Consider the following 23292-nt stretch of genomic DNA (forward strand, 5'->3'; position numbering starts at 1 on the left):
TCAGCGAAATTGGACATATATAGCGTGTTTGGTGCATAAAATAAGGAAATCGGCCGAAAATATATGTAGATGGGAGCTATATCCAAATCTGAACCAAACTCGATATAATTTGCCACATTTATTTCTATAACAAATTCCGCCACACATTTCAAATTTCATTGAAATTGGACATAAATAGCATGTTTGGTACATAAAATAAGGAAATCGGCCGAAAATATATGTATGTGGGAGCTATATCCAAATCTGAACCGATTTAAATATAATTTGGTAAATTTATTTCTACATCAAATTCCGTCACACATACAAAATTTGGAGATTGCATCTGTTATAGTTCTAAAGATATTTGCATACAAAATCTAAATTTTTTGGAGGTACTTCCGGTTTTGATGCTATATCTCCAGATCAACGTGAAATTTCAAAAAATTATATAGCCTATTTTCATTCCAGGCCATGTAGCACTGTACCCTAAACATTTCAGTAAGATCTGTTCAGCGGTTTTCGAGTCTATAAGGCACAAACAAACAAACAAACAAACAAACGTACAAACAAATTTCAATTTTATATATATAGATATATATATATATATATCGTCTGCTCCGTCGGAAAAGGTCGTAAGTCCCTCTCAATAAATTTTTCAGGAGGAAGAAAAAACATTCCAGCGCTTTCTGTATTAAAGATTTTATTATGGTGGTAAAGACAGTATTTTTCGCTTATTTATTCCGCTTCAATACCTGTACTTTGTTTGATAAAATTCCGTCGCGTTTGGGAGATAATTGGATGTCTTTGGACTTACGACCTTTTCCTTGTACAGTTTTGTATTTTTGTAGGGACTTACGACCTTTTACTACAATTTACGGACGTTTTTAAAATCAAATATTTATACTTTACAAAACAATGTGGAAAGGGTATTAAAAGTTTGTTTTGTCCAATATTCGTGTAACATTGCAAAGTATTCGTCGTAGACCCCCTCCCCTTGCCATTTTTTCATATCTTGACGAGATAAACCGATCTAGCAATGTGCGTCCGTCCATCCATTAACAATTGTAATAAAACTCCAAGCCTCAATTTTGGACAGATCGTCACGAAATTTTGTGGAGAGCTCGGGTTCCGACCAGAAGTGAGATGTTGGTTATGATCGCAAGGTGTGAAATGGACCAAACCCACAATTTTTAGCCGACTTTGTAGCTGTCCTGTAGATCGCAGTAATATTCCGATCGGCGCGAAATTTTAAGAATGATTTGAGTTTAAGACAAATAATAAGCTTGCAATTTAACATGGTGATGAGATAATTATTAGCGGGTTCAATGGACCAAAACTTTTGTGTGAAATCTTATATATAAAAGACAATGTGTGTATGTTTGTATGTTCCGCATAGACTCAAAAACGGCTGAACCGATTTTTTTGAAAATTTCAGAGACTATACAAGGAACAACCGAGGTGAAAATACGCCGAGGCGAAAATACGGGGCAGGCCCCATTTTTTAAAAAACGCCTTATTGCAAAAGCTATCAAAGTATCGGTCAGAAAATTAATGTGCGAGGCAACGGTTGTTGAATCTCCGACCCTAAGTACTTATTCCATGTAATTTTCAGATTATGCACAGGGATGTTCCTTGGTGGAAGTAGGCTATATATTTTGTTGAATTTCGGAGGAACGGGTTACACCTGTGCCCTATTTTTTAAATGCGCTATATACATATATAAAACTTACGAACGATTCCGTTTCCCCAATCCTGGGTACATATTTTAGCAATAAGACCCGACCAGAGTAAAATTCTAAGTCGGTATAACCATGACCGTCCCCCATAGAACCTTACCTCCCGAATTCCGGTATTTTGAAGGTGTGGCCTCAATATTCCTCCGAAATGGCTGAAATTTGGTATTTATTCTTTGTTTCGGGTATAAAACTTTCTCCAATTAATTTGTCTATATAGGTCCACGCCTTCATATAGCCCGATAGAACGATGACTCCCGAATTTCGGTATTTTGAAGGTTAGCCACATTGTTTTACCGAAATTGCTGAAATTTGGGATTTAGTCTACTTTATAAACGAAAGGAAACTAATTGAAGTAAAGTTCAATACAACTCATGGTGGAGGGTATAACAAGTTCGGCCTGGCCGAATTTAACGACGTTCTTACTTGTTATTGATATTCACTTGCATATCCCAACTAATTTGCGATGCAAAAAAATTAATTGACATAAGAAAAGGTAACCTAAACTGTTTCAAGGGCCAGAAACGTGGACCGGTTCGGCTAATATTTAATATAAAACATGACACGTTGTACTTACGACCTTGTACTTTTGCCTTACGACCTTTTCCTCCAATTAAATTTCACGATTACTTCCGTTAATGTACGTGGTTTCTTAGCTACTTTGTAATCCCAAATAGTGTCCTTTTTTGTTTTCCCACGTATTTCTGTCCCAACTCACCATAGGGAACTAGACCCATGACACCATCGTCTAATTCCATTCCAAATTCATACTGCTCTTTGTTAGCAAAAATCATGATGCCTTTTTTTACAAATTTTTCAATATGTGAGGTATTTGAACACATACAGCATCCCAATTTGTATCAATGAAAAGACCAGAAGTCCATCTTTCATAATCAGTTCGCTTATAGGGGAAAATGGATTTCAAATGTAAATTTTCGTTGCAATATAGAAATGATCACATTTTTGTTCAAAAGTTTGGTCCAAAGGCTCCGCCAAATATCATCCGATTATCATCCAAGGGTGTAGGCTAGTTCTTTACATTGTACCGCAACCATGGATGACGTTAAACATTATATCTGAACTACATTAGCTGTAGTATTCTTTTAAAGTATACATTTTCCTGTGGACTAACGACCTTTTCGTACTCAAATTTGTACGTTTTGTGGACTTACGACCTTTTCCGACAAGGGCAAAACATGTAGAAAAACGCGACATACTACCATTTTCATTGTATCATACGACGTGTTTTGACGTGTACTATCATCCTGTAACAAAAACGCGATTTCCAAAAAAAGTGGACTTACGACCTTTTCCGACGGAGCAGACGATATATATATATATATATATATATATATATATATATAAATGTTGGAGGAGGAGAGGAGTCAAGAGGACCTAAGATATTTCCTTTAAAATCACTTATGAACACATCGGCTTGAAAATTAATTAGCGAGACAACTTTGGTTGTGCCTCCGATAAAATGTTCTTAGTTGGGGCCCGAAGTCCTGACCACGGCCACTTTTTTATGAAATTTTTATTTGCATGTTGTCATTAGTTTCGGAGATGCATGATACCTCCCCTCTAAAGAAAAACGATATATTTATAAATTGTTCTAAATGGTTAGGTTCAACGTTACAAAGGGTGTATATCCTTCCATCAGCAATGAAAAACTAAACACATACATATACATACATACATCTTCTCAATAAGCGGAAGAATTCGACTTTAACACTTTTTGCAAACTTTTATAAATAGATCGCATTAGGATAAAGTACGATTATCAATCCTAAACAGCATCAAATCCGAAAAAGTCCATTGAGAAAGGGAAGATTACAGATAAAATGTGAATGATGTGATCTTGAAGGGAATAACCGACTTGGTCCATACGTTGCTTATCGTGATATTTCTACCAAGCTTAGATGAGGTCCCAATATGGACTCAATCGGTCCACGCCTTCGGGTACCTCCCACACAAAATTTCGGAAAAGTTCAGTTTAGGACCTGCTCTCGAATCCTTTGAGTTTTGTTGCAGCAACTTTTATTCACTGCCCCCCATACGACGGTATAAGTTTCATCAGGCGCAAGTCCATACTTCCTGAGAAAACAGCCTTTAAGTTGCAAAGAGCCCCTATGACACCGTGTGTAGTGGTTGGAGCGCAAGATAACTCTCGAACGGATCTGCAGATTCGGTCCAAAATTGGTCTCATCCTTCTAGTACCTCTCACACATAATTTCGGATAAGTTCACTTTAAGACCTGCTCACGAATCACTTTGATTTGTTTTGAAGCGATTTGCATTCGCTGAAAACGTTTTTTAGGGGCGAGTTTTATCAGGTGCAAGTCCATACTTCCTGAGAAAATAGTTTCAACGTTACAAAAAAACCCCTATGACACCGTGTGTAATGGTTGGAGCGCAAGATAACTCTCGAACGGATCCGTCAATTCAGTCCAAAATGTGGCCTTCGTAATATTTTGTGCAAACTTAGTTTGAGTTCGAAGATAAGCCGCATCGGTCCAATCCTTCAGGTACCTCCCCCAAAAAAAGTTCAAAAATGTTTGGACAAATTGTGCGCACGATAACTCTTGATGGGAGTGACCGATTTGGTCCATACTTTACACAACTTAATATATATACCAGATATAGATCAGGTTCGAGTATGGACTATATTTGTCCACTCCTTTGGGTACCTCCCACACAAAATTTTGGATAAATTCACTTTAAGACCTGCACTCGAATCACTTTGATTTTTGTTGAAGCAACTGCATTCGCTGCCTCAATTACGACAGTAAACGTTATTTCAGGGGCAAGTCCATACTTCTTGAGAAAAAAGCCCGAAAGGTGTAAAAAAACCCTATGTTACCACACGTAGTGGCTGGAGAGCTCGAACCGAATGCTACGGTCGTCCACACATTGGATATTTTAATATTTCTTCGAATATAAGATGAAATTCGAAGGTGTGCTTATAGGTCCACACCTTCCGGTACCTCGCCCACAATAATTGGAAAATATTCGATAAAATGGGACGCGTGATTTCTCAAAGACGTAGCAACGGATTTGGTCCAAACTTTGGATCTTTAAATATTGTCGAAACTTAGTTTATGTTCAAATTTGAGCATTATCTGTACAATCCTTGTGGTACTACCCACACAAATGTTCAAAACATTTTTGTATGGTTAAGGGTCTGTTCGAGGAACCTTTGGACATTTTTACCGAAGGTTTTCCTAGTGGCTCTGTTTACAGCGATATTATGTTTTTCGTAGGCTAGTGTGATAAAAAAGACCTATCTCTCGATATCCCCGAAAATTTTTGAGCTTTAATCCTATTCATACTTTTGTCGGTTCATACGTCCAAAATTTTGAAAATCCCCCTAAATACATAAGTTTTTTTGGGGAAAAAATATTTAAATCCACACAGGCTGAGGGTATATCTCAGTCGACAAAACCGACTGATAATTTTTTACTTATTTTAATATTTAAAAACAGACCAAATAATGTTAATGCACGAATGGTTTCGTAATCAAATACTTACTTCCATATAGTTTTCAAAAGTTTGGTGACGACGTTCCCAAACATAAAATAGTTGACCAAAACAAGCCAAGGCAGAAGTTATAAATAGGAACAAATTTAAACTATATAAAACAAAAGCAAATTGTTACTCGGTATGTTCAAATTCAATTTGATTCAATACAAAAAAAACTTACATTTTCAAGGGATGTAAAAATTTACTTCGGTATTTTATATTGCAACCAGCAAACATGGCAATCCATTTTATGGGATTGAGAATTTTACGACCTTTGTCTGTATATCCAGTAATATTGCATCCATATCTTTTAAAATAGGGATTTATTAAAGTAATTTGTAAAGAAAGAGCTTATGTACGTCCTGAGATCCCAACAGCTTAGAACGTTATATTAAAACCATATTTTTCGATGTAAGCAAGAGAATATTACAGTTGTATAATGTAGAATTTCGAAAAATAATTGTTGTGGTTTTTTCTACAAACTGTGGTTTTTGTATGAATGAATAAAATTGACAAACTAATCGATTATTAAATAATTACACGTTGCAAGTTGCAAGAAAGTAAGAAGTAATTGTTGAGCAAAATTTTATGATTCCATGTGATGTATTGGTTTTTTACTGGTTCATTTGCATGTCTTTAAAGAAATACGCAGTGCATACGAATTTTCAAGTTCAACAACTCTGTAAAACCCTACACCATTACCCCAGTGCATACGATTTTCACGGATCAACATTTGTTTTAGGGAAACACTTAACTTATTATTTTATAAAAATGTAATTTGTAATTTTGGATCTAGGCGTTTTAAGGGTCAATTTTTTTATAATTGGGATCATATCAAAAAATGCAAAAAACATTCAAAAAATATGTCAAAAATGTGCAAAAATAATGACAAAAATATGCAAAAAATATGAATAAAAATCAGACAGTTTTTGTCCGAAAATTGCCATAAAAGTCGTAAAATTGTCAATTAAAGTTGGAACAAGTAAAAAGTATCAGTCGGCTTTGCCGACAGAGATATACCCTCATATACGGACAAATCGAAGTATTTAGGGTCTTTTCGGAATTTTGTGGACCTTCTGGATATTTGAGCTTGCCTACAAAAATATGGATTAGGATTAAAGTTCAAATTGTTGCGGAGAAGATACTTAAAGGAATGGACCCACATAGTCCATTTTGGAAGGGGATCTTATATTGAGAGTCGTATCTTTTCGCGCCCACTGGTCATTTCAGTAGCCATCGTGGACCTTCTTGACATTTGAGCTTGCCTACAAAAATATGGATTAGGATTAAGGTTCAAATTGTTGCGAAGAAGATACTTAAAGAATGACCGACATTGTCTATGGACTATATTTGTCCACTCCTTTGGGTACCTCCCACACAAAATTTTGGATAAATTCACTTTAAGACCTGCACTCGAATCACTTTGATTTTTGTTGAAGCAACTGCATTCGCTGCCTCAATTACGACAGTAAACGTTATTTCAGGGCAAGTCCATACTTCTTGAGAAAAAAGCCCGAAAGGTGTAAAAAACCCTATGTTACCACACGGTAGTGGCTGGAGAGCTCGAACCGAATGCTACGGTCGTCCACACATTGGATATTTTAATATTTCTTCGAATATAAGATGAAATTCGAAGGTGTGCTTATAGGTCCACACCTTCCGGTACCTCGCCCACAATAATTGGAAAATATTCGATAAAATGGGACGCGTGATTTCTCAAAGACGTAGCAACGGGATTTGGTCCAAACTTTGGATCTTTAAAATATTGTCGAAACTTAGTTTATGTTCAAATTTGAGCATTATCTGTACAATCCTTGTGGTACTACCCACACAAATGTTCAAAACATTTTTGTATGGTTAAGGGTCTGTTCGAGAACCTTTGGACATTTTTACCGAAGGTTTTCCTAGTGGCTCTGTTTACAGCGATATTATGTTTTTCGTAGGCTAGTGTGATAAAAAAGACCTATCTCTCGATATCCCGAAAATTTTTGAGCTTTAATCCTATTCATACTTTTGTCGGTTCATACGTCCAAAATTTTGAAAATCCCCCTAAATACATAAGTTTTTTTGGGGAAAAAATATTTAAATCCACACAGGCTGAGGGTATATCTCAGTCGACAAAACCGACTGATAATTTTTTACTTATTTTAATATTTAAAAACAGACCAAATAATGTTAATGCACGAATGGTTTCGTAATCAAATACTTACTTCCATATAGTTTTCAAAAGTTTGGTGACGACGTTCCCAAACATAAAATAGTTGACCAAAACAAGCCAAGGCAGAAGTTATAAATAGGAACAAATTTAAACTATATAAAACAAAAGCAAATTGTTACTCGGTATGTTCAAATTCAATTTGATTCAATACAAAAAAAACTTACATTTTCAAGGGATGTAAAAATTTACTTCGGTATTTTATATTGCAACCAGCAAACATGGCAATCCATTTTATGGGATTGAGAATTTTACGACCTTTTTCCTGTATATCCAGTAATATTGCATCCATATCTTTTAAAATAGGGATTTATTAAAGTAATTTGTAAAGAAAGAGCTTATGTACGTCCTGAGATCCCAACAGCTTAGAACGTTATATTAAAACCATATTTTTCGATGTAAGCAAGAGAATATTACAGTTGTATAATGTAAGAATTTCGAAAAATAATTGTTGTGGTTTTTTCTACAAACTGTGGTTTTTGTATGAATGAATAAAATTGACAAACTAATCGATTATTAAATAATTACACGTTGCAAGTTGCAAGAAAGTAAGAAGTAATTGTTGAGCAAAATTTTATGATTCCATGTGATGTATTGGTTTTTTACTGGTTCATTTGCATGTCTTTAAAGAAATACGCAGTGCATACGAATTTTTCAAGTTCAACAACTCTGTAAAACCCTACACCATTACCCCAGTGCATACGATTTTCACGGATCAACATTTGTTTTAGGGAAACACTTAACTTATTATTTTATAAATGTAATTTGTAATTTTGGATCTAGGCGTTTTAAGGGTCAATTTTTTTATAATTGGGATCATATCAAAAAATGCAAAAAACATTCAAAAAATATGTCAAAAATGTGCAAAAAATATGACAAAAATATGCAAAAAATATGAATAAAAATCAGACAGTTTTTGTCCGAAAATTGCCATAAAAGTCGTAAAATTGTCAATTAAAGTTGGAACAAGTAAAAAGTATCAGTCGGCTTTGCCGACAGAGATATACCCTCATATACGGACAAATCGAAAGTATTTAGGGTCTTTTCGGAATTTTGTGGACCTTCTGGATATTTGAGCTTGCCTACAAAAATATGGATTAGGATTAAAGTTCAAATTGTTGCGGAGAAGATACTTAAAGGAATGGACCCACATAGTCCATTTTGGAAGGGGATCTTATATTGAGAGTCGTATCTTTTCGCGCCCACTGGTCATTTCAGTAGCCATCGTGGACCTTCTTGACATTTGAGCTTGCCTACAAAAATATGGATTAGGATTAAGGTTCAAATTGTTGCGAAGAAGATACTTAAAGAATGGACCGACATTGTCTATGGACTATATTTGTCCACTCCTTTGGGTACCTCCCACACAAAATTTTGGATAAATTCACTTTAAGACCTGCACTCGAATCACTTTGATTTTTGTTGAAGCAACTGCCTCAATTACGACAGTAAACGTTATTTCAGGGGCAGGTCCATACTTCTTGAGAAAAAAATCCGAAAGGTGTAAAAAACCCCTATATTACCATATGTAGTGGCTGGAGAGCTCGAACCGAATGCTACGTTCGTCCACACTTTGGATATTGTAATATTTCTTCGAATATAAGATGAAATTCGAAGATGGTGTTTATAGGTCCACTCCTTGAGCTTGCCTACAAAAATATGGATTAGGATTAAAGTTCAAATTGTTGCGGAGAAGATAATTAAAGAAATGTACCGACATAGTCCATTTTGGAAGGCGATCTTATATTGGGAGTCGTATCTTTTCGCGCCCACTGGTCATTTCAGTGGCCATCGTATAACTTTTGGACCAGTATGCCAGGAAGCATGGACTTGTCCACGGAAAACATAATACCGCTGTAAGCAGGACAACAACGAACAACGTCGGTATACATTTCCAAAGGGTATACGAACATATCCTAAACTGCACTTAGACGCAAATGTTGAACTTTCGTAGGGGAAGTACCCTAAGAAGAGGACCGATATGGGCCTAGTTAAACTAAATTTAGACAGAATATTAGGAGATCCCAAGTTTGGACCAAATTGGTTGCCCCGTTAAAGATATATCGTGCATATTATTTTAGTGACATTTTTTAAATATTGGGCGGAAGTACCAAAAGTTAACACCGGTATGGCACCTTAATATTAAATAATTTACGAGGTATAAATTAATAAGGTATAAAATTGATGCGTCAGCATAACCAATTAATTCCAAATTCTCATTTTGAACGTTACTTAAGTTTAGTTTCATGCTTTCAGTGTACACCAAATACTTTACAACCCGTTTACTTTGTTTCCAATCTTCTTCCGACGGATTAGAAACCTTCTGTGACAAGAAACATACTGGTGCAGAAATATCTGGCCTCGAATTAACAGATATATAAAGTAAATGACCAATAAGTTTTCGATATTTTGCATTATGTTCCAACAAGTTTGAATTGTTTTTCTTTCCGTAACTGATATCCATAGGAGATTTTGATAACTTGCAGCTTCCTAGGCCATATATTGTGATTGACAAATTTCATAATTTCCATATAAAACTTTATTAATTTGAATTCCCAGCAACTTTCATAACAGCATCATTTGAAACACCATTAGCATGCAGTCGTCTTTCAAATTCAGCAATGACCCTTTGTTGAACAAATACGAACGTAATTTCCTCTTCTTTGCGTGATTCGAGTAATGTTATAAAGGAATTGTAGCTCTCTGGAAGACTACTAAGAAACATAGCAGCACTTCATTTATCCGTCAAGGTCTCTTCACCGATATCTCTTAATCTTGTGAATAAATCATTCATGTTATTAATATGGTTTACCGCATCACCTTCCTTCTTCAAGTTTTAATGAGCATATGGAACGCATCAAAAAGACTTTATTCGTTAATGTATTTCGCTCAGGATAATTTTTTAAAGCATTCCATGCCTCTTTTGCTTTTTTGAGGTGCCTTATAGGACATAATGGATTATCCATCACTAAAAGACCGATTGTGTCTCTTGCATCGTCATCCTTATCTTCCCAATCAACTGCTTCTCCCCGATTTTCTTGGTGTCCTGATCCTTCAATTACTTTCTTCCATAGATTTTGCTTCCGTAGCTATAATTCCATTCTGAATTTCCAATTCGCATAATTGGAATTGTTAAATTTTGCAAATCTTGGGTTAGCTTCAGTCATATTGCCTTTGCTCCTTATTGAATTCTGAACCTTGACATATTGATGTCCCTAATGTTTCTTGATAATCCTTAACGCTTTTATCGAATCTTGAAGCTCTTTAATGGCCCATAACCTATTGATTTTATTGATTGACAAGAAAATTAGGCAATATTTACAATGAAATATTACAATGAAAAAAAGAGTTGTATAGTTCGCGAATGAGCAAAGTTTAATTGAACGATGCACCTAGAACTTAATATTAAATAATTTACCAGATATAAATGAACAAGGTATAAAATTGAATGCTAATCCAACAACATGTAGGCGGTCTCTCTGTTTTACAACCCATGGACCAAGGTAAATAAAATCGTAAAATCGCACTACCGGAATCGGTAAATATCCACTATCCTAGCAAGAATAGAAAAGGATCAAAGTACGAAATTAAACGTGTTGGATGCGGTGTTATTGTTAGATGAAGCCTGGAAAAATGTAAGGACTTCTCTTATTGCTAGTTGTTTTCATCACGCAGGATTGTTAGTAGACCCTCATTCTCATTTCCCCTCACACGCAGAAGATATTAATGAATTACATAGTAGCCATCGATGAGAATGTTTGCACATCTGCCATGACGACATAATATTGTAAGTTTTAGATAAAGCCAACTAGAATTTCAATTACCGTCAGTGTCAGAGGCGTGTCTAGCTGTAGAAACTCTTCAAAAAAATATATCTGCCGAAGAATGAATTTAATATCATTATTTTTTAGTGCTGTGACATAACTCCCAAAAAGATTTTGGGAGTTATGTCGCCTTGGTTTGCGGAAATAAGTCCCAAAATTTTTGGGGCTATGTCCGACCACCCCTTGCGGACTTAATTGGCAATGGGGAGTTTTTTAATACATATTTTATTTAAAATATTTAAGAAAATTACAAAAAAAATAATTTCATAGACATTTTTCATTTCATAAAACAATAAAAAATTGCGCGATTATTACGAAAAATTTTTTCACTACTTAAGAAAATAAAAAGTTATGTAAAAAAGTTTTGAAAAACAGAAAGCGCCACAGGCGAAAATAAAAAAAATAAAAAGTTGTTTAAAATTATTTAAATACTTTGTGAAAAATGAAAAGCGCCGCAGGCGAAAATATTTTTGGAAAAATCGCGCGCTTTTTACAAAAATATTTTCACAATTTATGAAAATACAAATTTTTAGTAAAAATGTTCAATTATTTTTACTACTACAAATTAAGAAAAAATAATTTTTAAAAGTATAGATTAAAAAAGTTTAATGATTAATATGAAATGCCTTCGTCGAATACCATAGTTTGCTAAAACTTCTCCGAACTGATACTAACATAATTACATAAATTACGTAAAAAAATAATTTTGGAAGTTATGTCCGCTTTCCTTCACGGACATAACTCTCAACGAATTTTGGGAGTTATGTCCGCAAAGCTAAGCGGACCTAATGCCCAAAAACATTTTGGGATTTATGGCCGGGCACCTATTTTTTTATACCCTCCACCATAGGATGGGGGTATATTAAGTTTGTCACTATGTTTGTAACTACTCGAAATAATAATTGTAGACCCCACAAACTATATATATTCCTGATCAGCGTGCAATTCTACATCGATATAGCCATGTCCGTCCGTCTGTGGAAATCACTCTAGCGTCCGAACGGATTGACGTAGGTGGATGAAATTTTGGGAAAATCTATTATTTGTACGTAGGACTTTTGGTATTGAAAGTGGGCTATGTAGGTCCACGCTTTCGCATAGCCCCCATACAAAATGACGCGTGGCGCATCGTCGTTGTAAGGAATTTTTAAGATATTTGTCCCATTTTACCACCGAATTGGTTGTAATTTGGTATTTTGTGTCTCCGGAGGCCAAAAAATATTCCTACCAAAGTTGGTTTATATAGGTCCACGTTTTGGTATAGCCCCCATATAACGCCCCATATAAAGTACGCGTCATTTTAATATATTTTGAATGTATTAGTCCCATTTGACAACAGAATCGGTTGCAACTTTGTATTTTGTGTTTCCAGAGGCTAAGAAACATTTCTACCATAAAATGTTTATATAGGTCCACGTTTTGATATAGCCCCCATAGGACGATATCTCCCGATTTTCGGTATTTTGAAGGTTTTGGCCACATTCCTCACCGTCTGCTGGCCAACTGCCTAACGACGAATTAAACGATTCTTCTATCGCACATTAAGTCGATAATTTGTAGACAATTGACGTGCCCCACGGTCTAGTCTATGCATATGTTTATAATTCCCACGACTGTATCTATTTTATTATTTTTTGATTTTTAGTACATTTATCTTAAACATTGCAATGTATGTTTAACATAAAACCGTTTAACTTAAAAAGTTTTTTTTTACCTATTTTTATTTTCTAGTTTTTAGTTTTATTTCGCATTCTGTTTAATTCGTTTAGTGCTTCATTATTGCAAGGTTTCTTGCCCGTTAGTTTATTGCAGTCCAACTCCTCTATACGTAGTCCCTGCAAAGATCTTACTCTACTAAGAGCCACGTAGGCTTGACCTTCTTCAAACAGTTTCGCACCTAAGTATACGACTGCGTGATCCACAGTGCTGCCCTGCATTTTATGTATAGTAGAAGCCCATGATACTATTAAAGGCAACATTCTTCTTTCAGCCGTCCCGTAATTGTACTTAGCTGGAAACTGTATGGCTTTCGGGTGTATAAGATGTACTGTATAGTGCACTGTATTCTTCTTGTCAAGGCCTTTTATTTGATACCCATATTGGTGGGTTGATAAAAAATTGTTATTAGCCATTTGGTAGCGGCGGCCATCTTAGATTTCAATTTTGCATAGTAAATTGTATTCTACTTGTTGAGATCTTTCATTTGATACCCATTTTGAGGGGATTGATAAAACCTACTTTATCCGCCATTTTGTAGCGGCCGCTATCTTGGATTTCAATTTTTTATAGTATATTGTATTCTGCTTGTTGAGCCCTTTCATTTGATACCCATATTGATGGGATTGATAAAACCTACGTTATCCGCCATTTTGTAGCGGCCGCCATCTTGGATTTAAATTTTTTATAGTATATTGTATTCTGCTTGTTGAGCCCTTTCATTAGATACCCATATTGATGGGATTGATAAAACCTACGTTATCCGCCATTCTGTAGCGGCTGCCATCTTGGATTTCAATTTTTTATAGTATATTGTTGTTGAGCTTGTTGAGCCCTTTCATTTGATACCCATATTGATGGGATTGATAAAACCTACGTTATCCGCCATTTTGTAGCGGCCGCTATCTTGAATTTATAATGATAATGAATAAATATAATTGTATTGTCACCAAAATCCAAAGTGTATACAAAATTTCAGATTAATCGGTTGACAGGAAGAGGGTGAAATTTGAATTACTAAATTTGACCCAAGAATAAATAACACTGTGCAGCAGCATTTTTGGGGGGTGGAAAATTTCTTTTGAATATGAAAGCACTTGATGAGTATACTAAGAACCCAAAAGGAAATTTTCGCCATAGGTCAAGTTTCTGAGATATCGCGCGATGAAGTTTTTAATTTTTTCCCTATAATACTTGGTAAAATAGCTCCATATCTCTATTTGGCGTTGTTGTAGCTTCATTTTGAGGTGACATGTCTTCAGTCAAATCGATTGGCGAATCTTTTTGTAGAACATTTCATTCTTCTAACTCAATGCCTTTCATGTCCTTTTCGTCCTTTATTTCTTGAACCGTAGTGAAAGTACCACAAGATGAGATTTTTCAGCATCCAAATATTCTACAAAAATGTTGCTCAGAAGATTTTAGCTACGGTTCTCTTTGACAGCTAATCGATTTTGTCACATTTTCATTGTCCTTTTTGACATTTAATCGGTTTTGGTTCAGAAATAAACTATGTTTTGTTTTTCTGTATATTCGGCATTGCTTATTTATTGGTATGTAGACATAACAATTGGTTATTGCTTATGTAGACATCTGGGGTGCTTCTGAAATATTTACCACGAATAGCTCTTGTAATGATGAACACGTTAATAACAAATTTTCTTGGAGGATAGATCCGGTTATCTCAATTTTTGATCCGGATATTCCGACATTAAAACGGATTTTTGAACCGGTTTTAAGTAACCGATTAAACTTATATGTATACCGTTAAAAAGCTTATAGAGTTGTCAATCCAATTAAATTAATTCGCTTATGAAAACTTTGTTAGTTGCAGTTCTAAAACAAAAAACCCGTTTTCTTAAACCGTTTTTAAGGAAAAATATCAATACGCGCAAATATGGAGATCAAAGGCTGGGGGGTGAAAAATTCTTTTTGGCGATGAATGTCGATGAAGATAATGTGATGAACACGGAAGGACAGTTCTGCCATAGGTCAATTTTCTCCAGAAATTTCGTCTTTAGTGGCACGCCACGCCCAAACCTTCCAATATTTGGTTTCCTTAGTTTCAATATCGCACCTGTTCAACAAAAGGGTAGCAACTCAAAATTTTGAAATTTTCACTTTTTAATAAAAAACGATAGATAATAATCAGCTCCATCCACTGTAAAAATCTCCCATTGTTTTGTCTACTCTTTCGTCAAAAAATACCGTTATTCCACTCTTCGTGTCCTCAGAGTTACTAGTTAAGTATGAACAGGTTTTTGTCTCTACTGAAAAGTAAGAAATTTTGAGTTGCTTCCCTTTTGTTGATCAGGTGCGATATGTTTACTATCGAATCCCATATAGAAATTAAATATCTTTGACAAAACAAAATTGTGATTTTTGGCCAGGAAAATCGATCCCTGAACCATTGTGCGTATGTTGTATACAATGAAAAGCAAAATAAATTGAATTGAATGTATTTATTTACTTAATAAAACAACGTAATTATACCCAACGGTCACTATACATAATATAATTTCAACTTTTTTATATATGTATATCGTTTATAACGACTATCGCTTATGGCGTCCAATTTTGGTCGGTCCCATGACCGACGATACAATCGATTTCGACTGTATCTGCTTCAAAAAAATTTACGTTACAATTCAAATTTTTAAATTAACTGAAATTTGTCTAAATTAACTTAAAGTTAGTATATTTTTGCCTCCAGAATATATTTCCCTACATACATTCGAGTAGGAATAAGTAATAAGAAATACTGGAACGACAAATCTAAAAAAAAAAAAATATTAGATCATTACAGGGTTTAAACGATTTTAAACATACCATTATAAATGTTACAAATGACAATGTTGCAAACCCTCCAACATTAAGAAGAATTGGCAGATTTGAACGTTGTATCATAAATTTAACCAAATCTTTGAATTGAGCGCTCTCTTTATACCATCTACATTCATAAATAACGACTGGTAGCATTTCACTCTAAGTATAAAAAAAATAAATATTTATGTATAGACAAAACCAATAAATCCATTACCTCAGATGCTATAAGCTGACCAATGAAACAAAATATGCCAACCTCATAATATGCACCGAATATGTAAAGGACCACCTTTATAATAGCAGATACATCATTGCCCTAATAAAAGTGTAACAGTTATACAATTAAGAGGAAAATTGAAAATATTGATTGTTGATACCATTGTATTGGCATGAAATGTCAACAGACATATAACCAAACAAGAAACCAAAAACATAGACAATGTTGGCATCCGGTATAAAGAATTCAATTTACTGCAAAATCTGGAAAATATTTCATAAATCTTCCACTCAAAATTCATAACCTTCAAATACTTACTCATAGATTTTTTGCTGGAATTTAATGCACACCTGCATATATTTTATACGGTCTTCTCGAAATACGTGATATGTGGTACTATAAGATATTAAGACACGCAAAACTTTTAGCGATGCCAGACAGTGGTTGGATATTAAAGTAAATAGTCCAGTAAATGCTATGGCACCTAAATTAAAAAAAAAAAAAAAATAGTAATACTATTACAAATTTGCGAAGGATGTGTAAAACAATCGGCGCCAAGGACGATTTTAATTTTAGTATTTGCTTCAAACCTTTTTTATTTTTGGCTTATTAAGGCGAAGGTCATTTCTAGTGATTTTATTTTATTAAATCTTTTTCGAGTTCAGCTGCTATGACCTAAGAGGTACATTGAACAACAAGTAAGAGCGGCGTTAAGTTCGAAAAGGCCGAACTAGTTATACCCTCCACCACAAGTTGTATTGAAGTAAAATGGAACATTTAGTTTCCGATCCTTTATGAAGAAGACTAAATATCAAATTACAGCAAGTTCATTAAAACATTGTGGCTAACCTTCAAAATACCGAAATTCGGGATGTACCGTTCCTTGGGCCTATATTAAAACGCCTATCTATACCTAAAAATTTCTGGCGGAAAGTTTTTAGGCTCAAAGAAGACTAAATTTCCGATATTCCGGTAAAACCTTCAAAATACCGAAAATCGGCAGGTACCGCTCTATGGGGGCTTAAGAAAGCGTGGAACTATACCGACAAATTTCTTGGAAAACGTTTTAGACCCCCAACGAAGTCTAAGTACAAAATTGCAGCCATTTCGGTGTAATAATGAGGCTAAAACCTTTAAAATACCGAAAATCTGGTGGTACCGCTCTATGGGGACTATACCAAGGTGTTAACCTGTACCGACAAATTTCATATGAAACGTTTAATATCCCAAATGAAGACAAAATATCAAATTTCAGCAATTTCGGCGGGATATTGAGGCCACAACATTAAAAATACCGGAAATAGGGAGGTACCGGGTTATACTAAGGTGGAGTTATACGGACAAATTTCATATGGAACTTTTAATACCCCAAATGAAGATCAAATACCAAATTTCACCCATTTCGGTGTAACATTGAGGCCACATCCTTCACAATACCGGAAATATGAGGTACCGTTCTATGGGGGCTATATGAAGGCGTGGACCTGTACCGACAAATTTCTGGAAGTACGTTTTATACCCCCAACGAAGACCAAATTTCAGCCATTTAGGTGGAATAATGAGGCTAAAACCTACAAAATACCGAAAATAGGGTGGTACCGTTCTATGGGGTCTATACTAAGACGTGAACCTATATCGACAAATTTCATATGGAACGTTTAATACCCTAAATGAAGACCAAATACCAAACTACAGCAATTTCGGTGGAATATTGAGGCCAAAACCTTCAACATACCGGAAATAGGGAGGTAGCGTTCTATGGGGGCTATACTAAGGCGTGAGCCTATACCGACAAGTTTCTCGGGGAAAGTATTATACCCCCAACGAAGACCAAATTTCAGCCATTTCGGTGTGATAATGAGGCTAATACCTACAAAATACCGAAAATAGGTAGGTACCGTTCTATGGGGTCTATACTAAGGCGTGAACCTATAACGACAAATTTCATATGGAACGTTTAGTACCCCAAATGAAGTCCAAATACCATTTCGGTGGAATATTGAGGCCACAACCTTCAAAATTGAGGTCTATATGAAGGCGTGGACCCATACCGACAAGTTTCTGGGGGAAAGTTGTATGCCCCCGGCGAAGACTAAGTACCAAATTTCAGCCATTTCGGTGTGATAATAAGGATAAAACCTTCAAAATACCTAAAATCGGGTGATGCAGTTCTATGGGGGCTATATCAAAACGTGGACCGATTAGGCCCATTTGCACTACCAAACATCCTAGGAGTAATATGAACTTCAATACCAAATTCCAAGCTCTATCTTAAAAATTGCGAGCTGTATCTGGATTTCAACAGACGGACGGACGTACGGACTGAAGGACATGGTTAGACTTAGAATATATATACATACTTTATAGGGTCTCCGATGAATATTTCGAATGACAAATGTAATTATATCCTCCATATTATGGTGGAGGGTATACTTGGGAGTCTACACATCATCAAACCGCTATGCTACGCTTCACGGGTGATAAAGTCCGATCATCAGGCATATTAGGATTTTGTTTTTGTGGCAGACGAAGGCTAAGCTTGGTAACTAGTATATATGTATGTATATGCAGTTCATTTTGATAAATGCAAATGCGAAATTATGTTAGTTAATCCAAACTTTTCCTATAGTCTAACTTGGTACTCCCATTTTTTAATGTTCACAAATACTATGGTAAGTTTTATTCCTACGTCATTTGTATTTGCTCTTCTATGTATATCAGAAGAATTTCGATCATCAATTATTTTGTACTAAAGTTTTGACAAGTTGATGGTGGCTCAGAACGCTAAGACGCCGACAATATTGACACTCGTATCCCAGCCTGTCTCAAACTATTTTATTTTTGCCTTATGAAGGCGAAGGTCATTTATAGTGATTTTATTTAATTAATTCTCTTTCGAGTTGAGCTGTTATGACCTAAGAGGTACACTGAAAAATTAGGAGTATACTTTTTTGGTTAAATACTTACAAAAACCCGTACAATGCACCTCGCTAAGAACAATAAAATACTCCAAAATTTGAAATAATGGAGATTTTATGGGATCTGAAACATTTGGGGTAAACGAGGCGGGAAATACTGGAAAAATAATAATAAGAATTGTATACTGTTGTTTTACATTTGCCTTTGTATGTTTATATATGATGTACTACCCACCGTATTCTAGATGAAAATGTTGTGATTTATTTTTAAAATTATTAATATTCGCTGCAAGATTTTGACCCATATACCCAATTATTATTGCCACGACACAGCATGTGAAGAAACGGAATTGAAATTTAATAGTAGACCAAGATTTATTAAGAATTTCATTGATATCCTTAAGTATTTCGGAGGAATTTATTAAATCTTAGCATGTAATTGAAGAAAAATAAAGAAATCATGAAAAAAAACGTTTTGAAATACATTTTGGACTATACTTATCATTAAGAACTTACTTAGTTCGAAAATTTCCAAATCAATGAAAATATCAGCATTTTGCACATATTGAACGGCATCGAATATTTCATGCTGCTTGAATGTAAACATCAACAATTTAATAATCGAAATGAATATTTGAAAGAATATAAGAATGGCCTGAAACAAAAGAGGATTTAAATTGAATTAAACTTTAAAGATAAGAAATGTGCATTTAATGCAAATATCAAAATTATCACCACACTGCCGTGGAGATCACAGGAAAATATTTAAAAATGCATGTCACTACCGTTAAAGAAGTTCCCGCACCGATTGCATTATTTTCCGTTTTTTTTTTTTTTCTCCTTTTTTATACCCTCCACCATAATATGGAGGTTATAATTAAATTTCTCATTCCGTTTGTACCACATCGAAATATTCATCGGAGACCCTATAAGGTATATATATTCTTGATCAGGATAAAATTCTATGTCGATATAACCCTGTCCGTCTGTCCGTCTCTTGAAATCAAGATGCAGCTCGAAATTTTTAAGATAGAGCTTTGTAATTTTTTATAGAAGTTTCTATTACTCCTAGGATGTTTGGTATTGCAAATGGGTTATATCGGTCCACGTTTTGATATAGCCCCCATAGAACCGTACCACCCGATTTTCGGTATTTTGAAAGTTTTAGCTTCATTATAATACCGAAATGGCTGAAATATGGTACTTTGTCTTCGCTGGGGTTATAACACTTTTCCCCAGAAATTTGTCGGTACAGGTCCACGGCTTAATATAGCGCTCATAGAACGGTACCTCCCGATTTTCGGTATTTTGAAGGTTATGGCCAAACTACTCCTCTGAAATGTCAGAAATTTGGTATTTAGTCTTTGTTAGGGGTATTCAACTTTCCCTTCTAAATTTGTCAGTACCAATGAACGTAAACAAACAAAACGATTCCCGTACCAATCACACAAAGCCACAAACTTTTCAGCTTATCTGAATCGTTTATTTCTTACAACCAAAACCACAAACTTTTTAATGTAAAAAGATGAAAACCGTACGATTGCTGAAATGTACTTCGGCCGTGCTTTGCCGAGTTGTTTCATTCACCACCCAAAAAAAAAAACAATTTTTGGCAAACGTTTGATGTGCGGTATGGTCAATGACACACTCAGGCACACACACACATGTGATTGCTTAACAACCCTATAACCCAGCAAACCAATCGTGTCGAAATCGGAACAAAATATCTTAACGAAAGTTGTATGAAGTGGTTGACATAATTTCAGAACGAAAAGTCAGATCGAAATCGGATCGATTTCGGTCAGAATTCGGAACGAAATCGGAAGGAAATCCTTGGGAAATTCGGAATGCGAATTTTTTCCTCCTTCGTACAGATTTCTGAACGATTTCGGAATAATGTCGTATGAAAATCTGAGGTACCTTCCGAATCTTCGTAAAGATTTCTAAACGATTTTGGAATAATGTCGTATGAATATCAAAGGAAAAAATTTTTTCTGGCGCCTCTTTTTTATTGATATATTTTTCTTTGTTATGTTTTTTTATTGGAAGATTGTAATTTCGAACGCATCTAATGATTTTCACTGTTGTTATTATTTTGTAGTTATAGCAGAACAATGTAAACTTTGTGTACGAATATGTCGAGTCTATCACCACTAGGTTGAATTTTTATAAATATGTTGCATTTACATTTAAAATATTTAAAAATTGTATATGCGAATTTTAAGACCAAGCCTTTTGTTTTCGACAACAAACTAAAATGTTGCTTGTTAGATATATACAAAAGGTGGTTGTTGTGCGAAGGGAAATTTGTTTCCGACATATCGAACCGAATTCGTACCGAACTCGGCAGAAAAACTGTAGCATATTCGAAGGGAAATTTACTTCCAACATTCTCTCCGAAATCGAAATTGTTCCGATGTGTCGGACATCAGACATTTTGTTTGCTGGGAAGTTAGCATCAGCATACCACAGTGAATTTTATCAACCACCAAACGTTTTTGTATTATTCACATGTTTTTAGTAATATTTCGTTTTCTATCTGCTCTTGTGGAGTTGAGTACTTTTCGCTTTTCGTTTTGTTCGTATTCACTAATGTAAACAAAACGAAACTAAACAGCGAGCTCCGCCAACGTGGGTTATGTATCGTTTTGTATTGTTCCTATGGAAAATACGAAACGAAACGATTGGAAATGTTATTTAAGTAGTTTTACGTACTCTGGTCGGTACATATTCCCCCCGATTTTCGGTATTTTGAAAGTTTTGGTGGAAATTTGATATTTAGTCTTCGTTGGTGGTACAAAACTTTCCCCAGAAATTTGTCCGTACAGGTCCACGCATTCATATATCTCCCATAGAAGCGTACCTCGTTTTAGCCATATTATCTTAACGAAATATCGGAAATTTGGTATTTAGTCGTCTTTGAGTCTAAATACTTTACGCCAGATGTACCAACTAATTCAAATGTGATTTGCAATGATTTGATAGAAATGATTTAAGCAAGAATTCAATGCTGCTTATGTATCTTCATCAATGTACACGTCACACCTGTCTTTAAAATCGAGAAACATTGCCTTTTTACACAATGAGTACTTACTTCAATATAAACATCAAACGGCTCATGACGATGGTTCCACAGAAAAATCAATTGGCCATAACAACCAGTGGCAGCCGATATACCAAACAAGAAATTTAATCTACAAAAGAAAAAACCAAAAGCTACATAAATAATATTTCTCATTATTTGTTTTATCTACAAAGTCCTTACAGTGTTAAAGGATGAAAAGACTTTGTCTTATAGAAAACATTACATCCGGCAGAGAATGCCATCCACTTCCACATTTTAAGAATTTGTTCCGCTTTAAGCCTTGTGTCTTGTAAAATTGTATCCATTTTGGTGAATATTAAAATCTCTACTGATTTTACAAACCAAAGTACAAAGGTATGTATCTGCAAGGGCATGAATATCCCAATTTTTTATAATAATGTTAAATAATAGGATACAATGAAAAAATGTAACCATCTGGAGGCCCATATTATATTGAACATTATTACCAAATAAACTGTCGAAAACTAAATTCAAATATCAAAATATATCTCACATTAAAAAGATCCTTAAGTTAAGATTTTTTGAAGAATTAATGAAAACCTCCAGAGAACTGTCAATTGGAGACACCCTTTTGTTTGCCACTAATCAATCGATTTGATTAATACCTTGCAAACAATATACACAATCTTGTGGTTTTCTGAACGATTACGTGTAAGATTGAATTATTGCGTTAACCTCAATTTAAAAACAAAAAATGTTCTATTAAAGGTCAAATTTTTTTATTTAAAATTTAACAGTCTGATTGGTAGTTACCAAACACTGCACAGTGGTTCCACTTGTATGGAAAGGAGTGCCAAAAATAGTTCTAAACGAGCTACCGCCTCGAAATGTAAAACATGGGATTATAACGAGACAAAATAAATTGAAAAAAATGTAGTGGATTTAACTCCATAATTGAATACAGTTCCCATATAAAGGTACAGCTCGAATTTTGGTTTTATTTTTTGACGATTGCAGCCAAATTTTCTATCCAATTTGGTTGTACTTTGGAGCAGCAGAAATTTTTTCAATCGTAAAGTAGAGAATTTCCCGGTGTTTTTAAAAAGATATGGAGTAACCCAAATGCGTCCAACATTAGAAGAACTCACTATTAAGTAATAGTAGGTTAGGTTAGGTTGAAAAGAGGGGCCCTGGTGGACATACACATAAGCCAGAATTAGACCTGTGCGCTCTAGACTAGGTTTTTTGAAGAAGGGGACTCTACTGTATTTTATTTAAGGAACTCTGTGCCCTTTACAAA

General features: G+C 34.9%; 1 protein-coding gene and 1 pseudogene across 1 annotated transcript; both read right to left on the bottom strand.

Moving 5' to 3' along the window:
• Positions 1-7811, bottom strand: part of LOC141401190 (odorant receptor 63a-like) — a 41834-nt pseudogene extending 34023 nt beyond the window's left edge.
• Positions 7812-15432: 7621 nt separating this feature from the next.
• On the bottom strand, positions 15433-22385 carry LOC141401981 (odorant receptor 63a-like). The gene is made up of 10 exons (XM_073982580.1): positions 22212-22385; positions 22041-22140; positions 19463-19601; positions 19182-19373; positions 18996-19103; positions 16347-16512; positions 16189-16291; positions 16026-16127; positions 15815-15970; positions 15433-15760 (listed from the first exon to the last, which is right to left on the bottom strand). Exons 1-10 carry the CDS (start codon positions 22334-22336, stop codon positions 15710-15712), a joined length of 1242 nt encoding a protein of 413 aa, XP_073838681.1. The 5' UTR covers positions 22337-22385; the 3' UTR covers positions 15433-15709.
• Positions 22386-23292: the final 907 nt, after the last annotated feature.

Source organism: Musca autumnalis, unplaced genomic scaffold, assembly GCF_047663935.1.
Source record: "Musca autumnalis isolate F117 unplaced genomic scaffold, ASM4766393v1 scaffold_4, whole genome shotgun sequence".
Taxonomy (NCBI): domain Eukaryota; kingdom Metazoa; phylum Arthropoda; class Insecta; order Diptera; family Muscidae; genus Musca; species Musca autumnalis.

What these genes read in the sequence shown, in the direction of transcription:
- LOC141401981 (XM_073982580.1), bottom strand. Translation starts at nt 22,336, where the DNA reads ATGGATACAATTTTACAAGACACAAGGCTTAAAGCGGAACAAATTCTT. An exon ending in TTTGGAAATTTTCGAACTAA is followed by an intron (nt 19,374 to 19,462) that starts GTAAGTTCTTAA and finishes TTACATGCTAAG; the next exon opens with ATTTAATAAATTCCTCCGAA. An exon ending in CATTTCATGCCAATACAATG is followed by an intron (nt 16,128 to 16,188) that starts GTATCAACAATC and finishes CACTTTTATTAG; the next exon opens with GGCAATGATGTATCTGCTAT.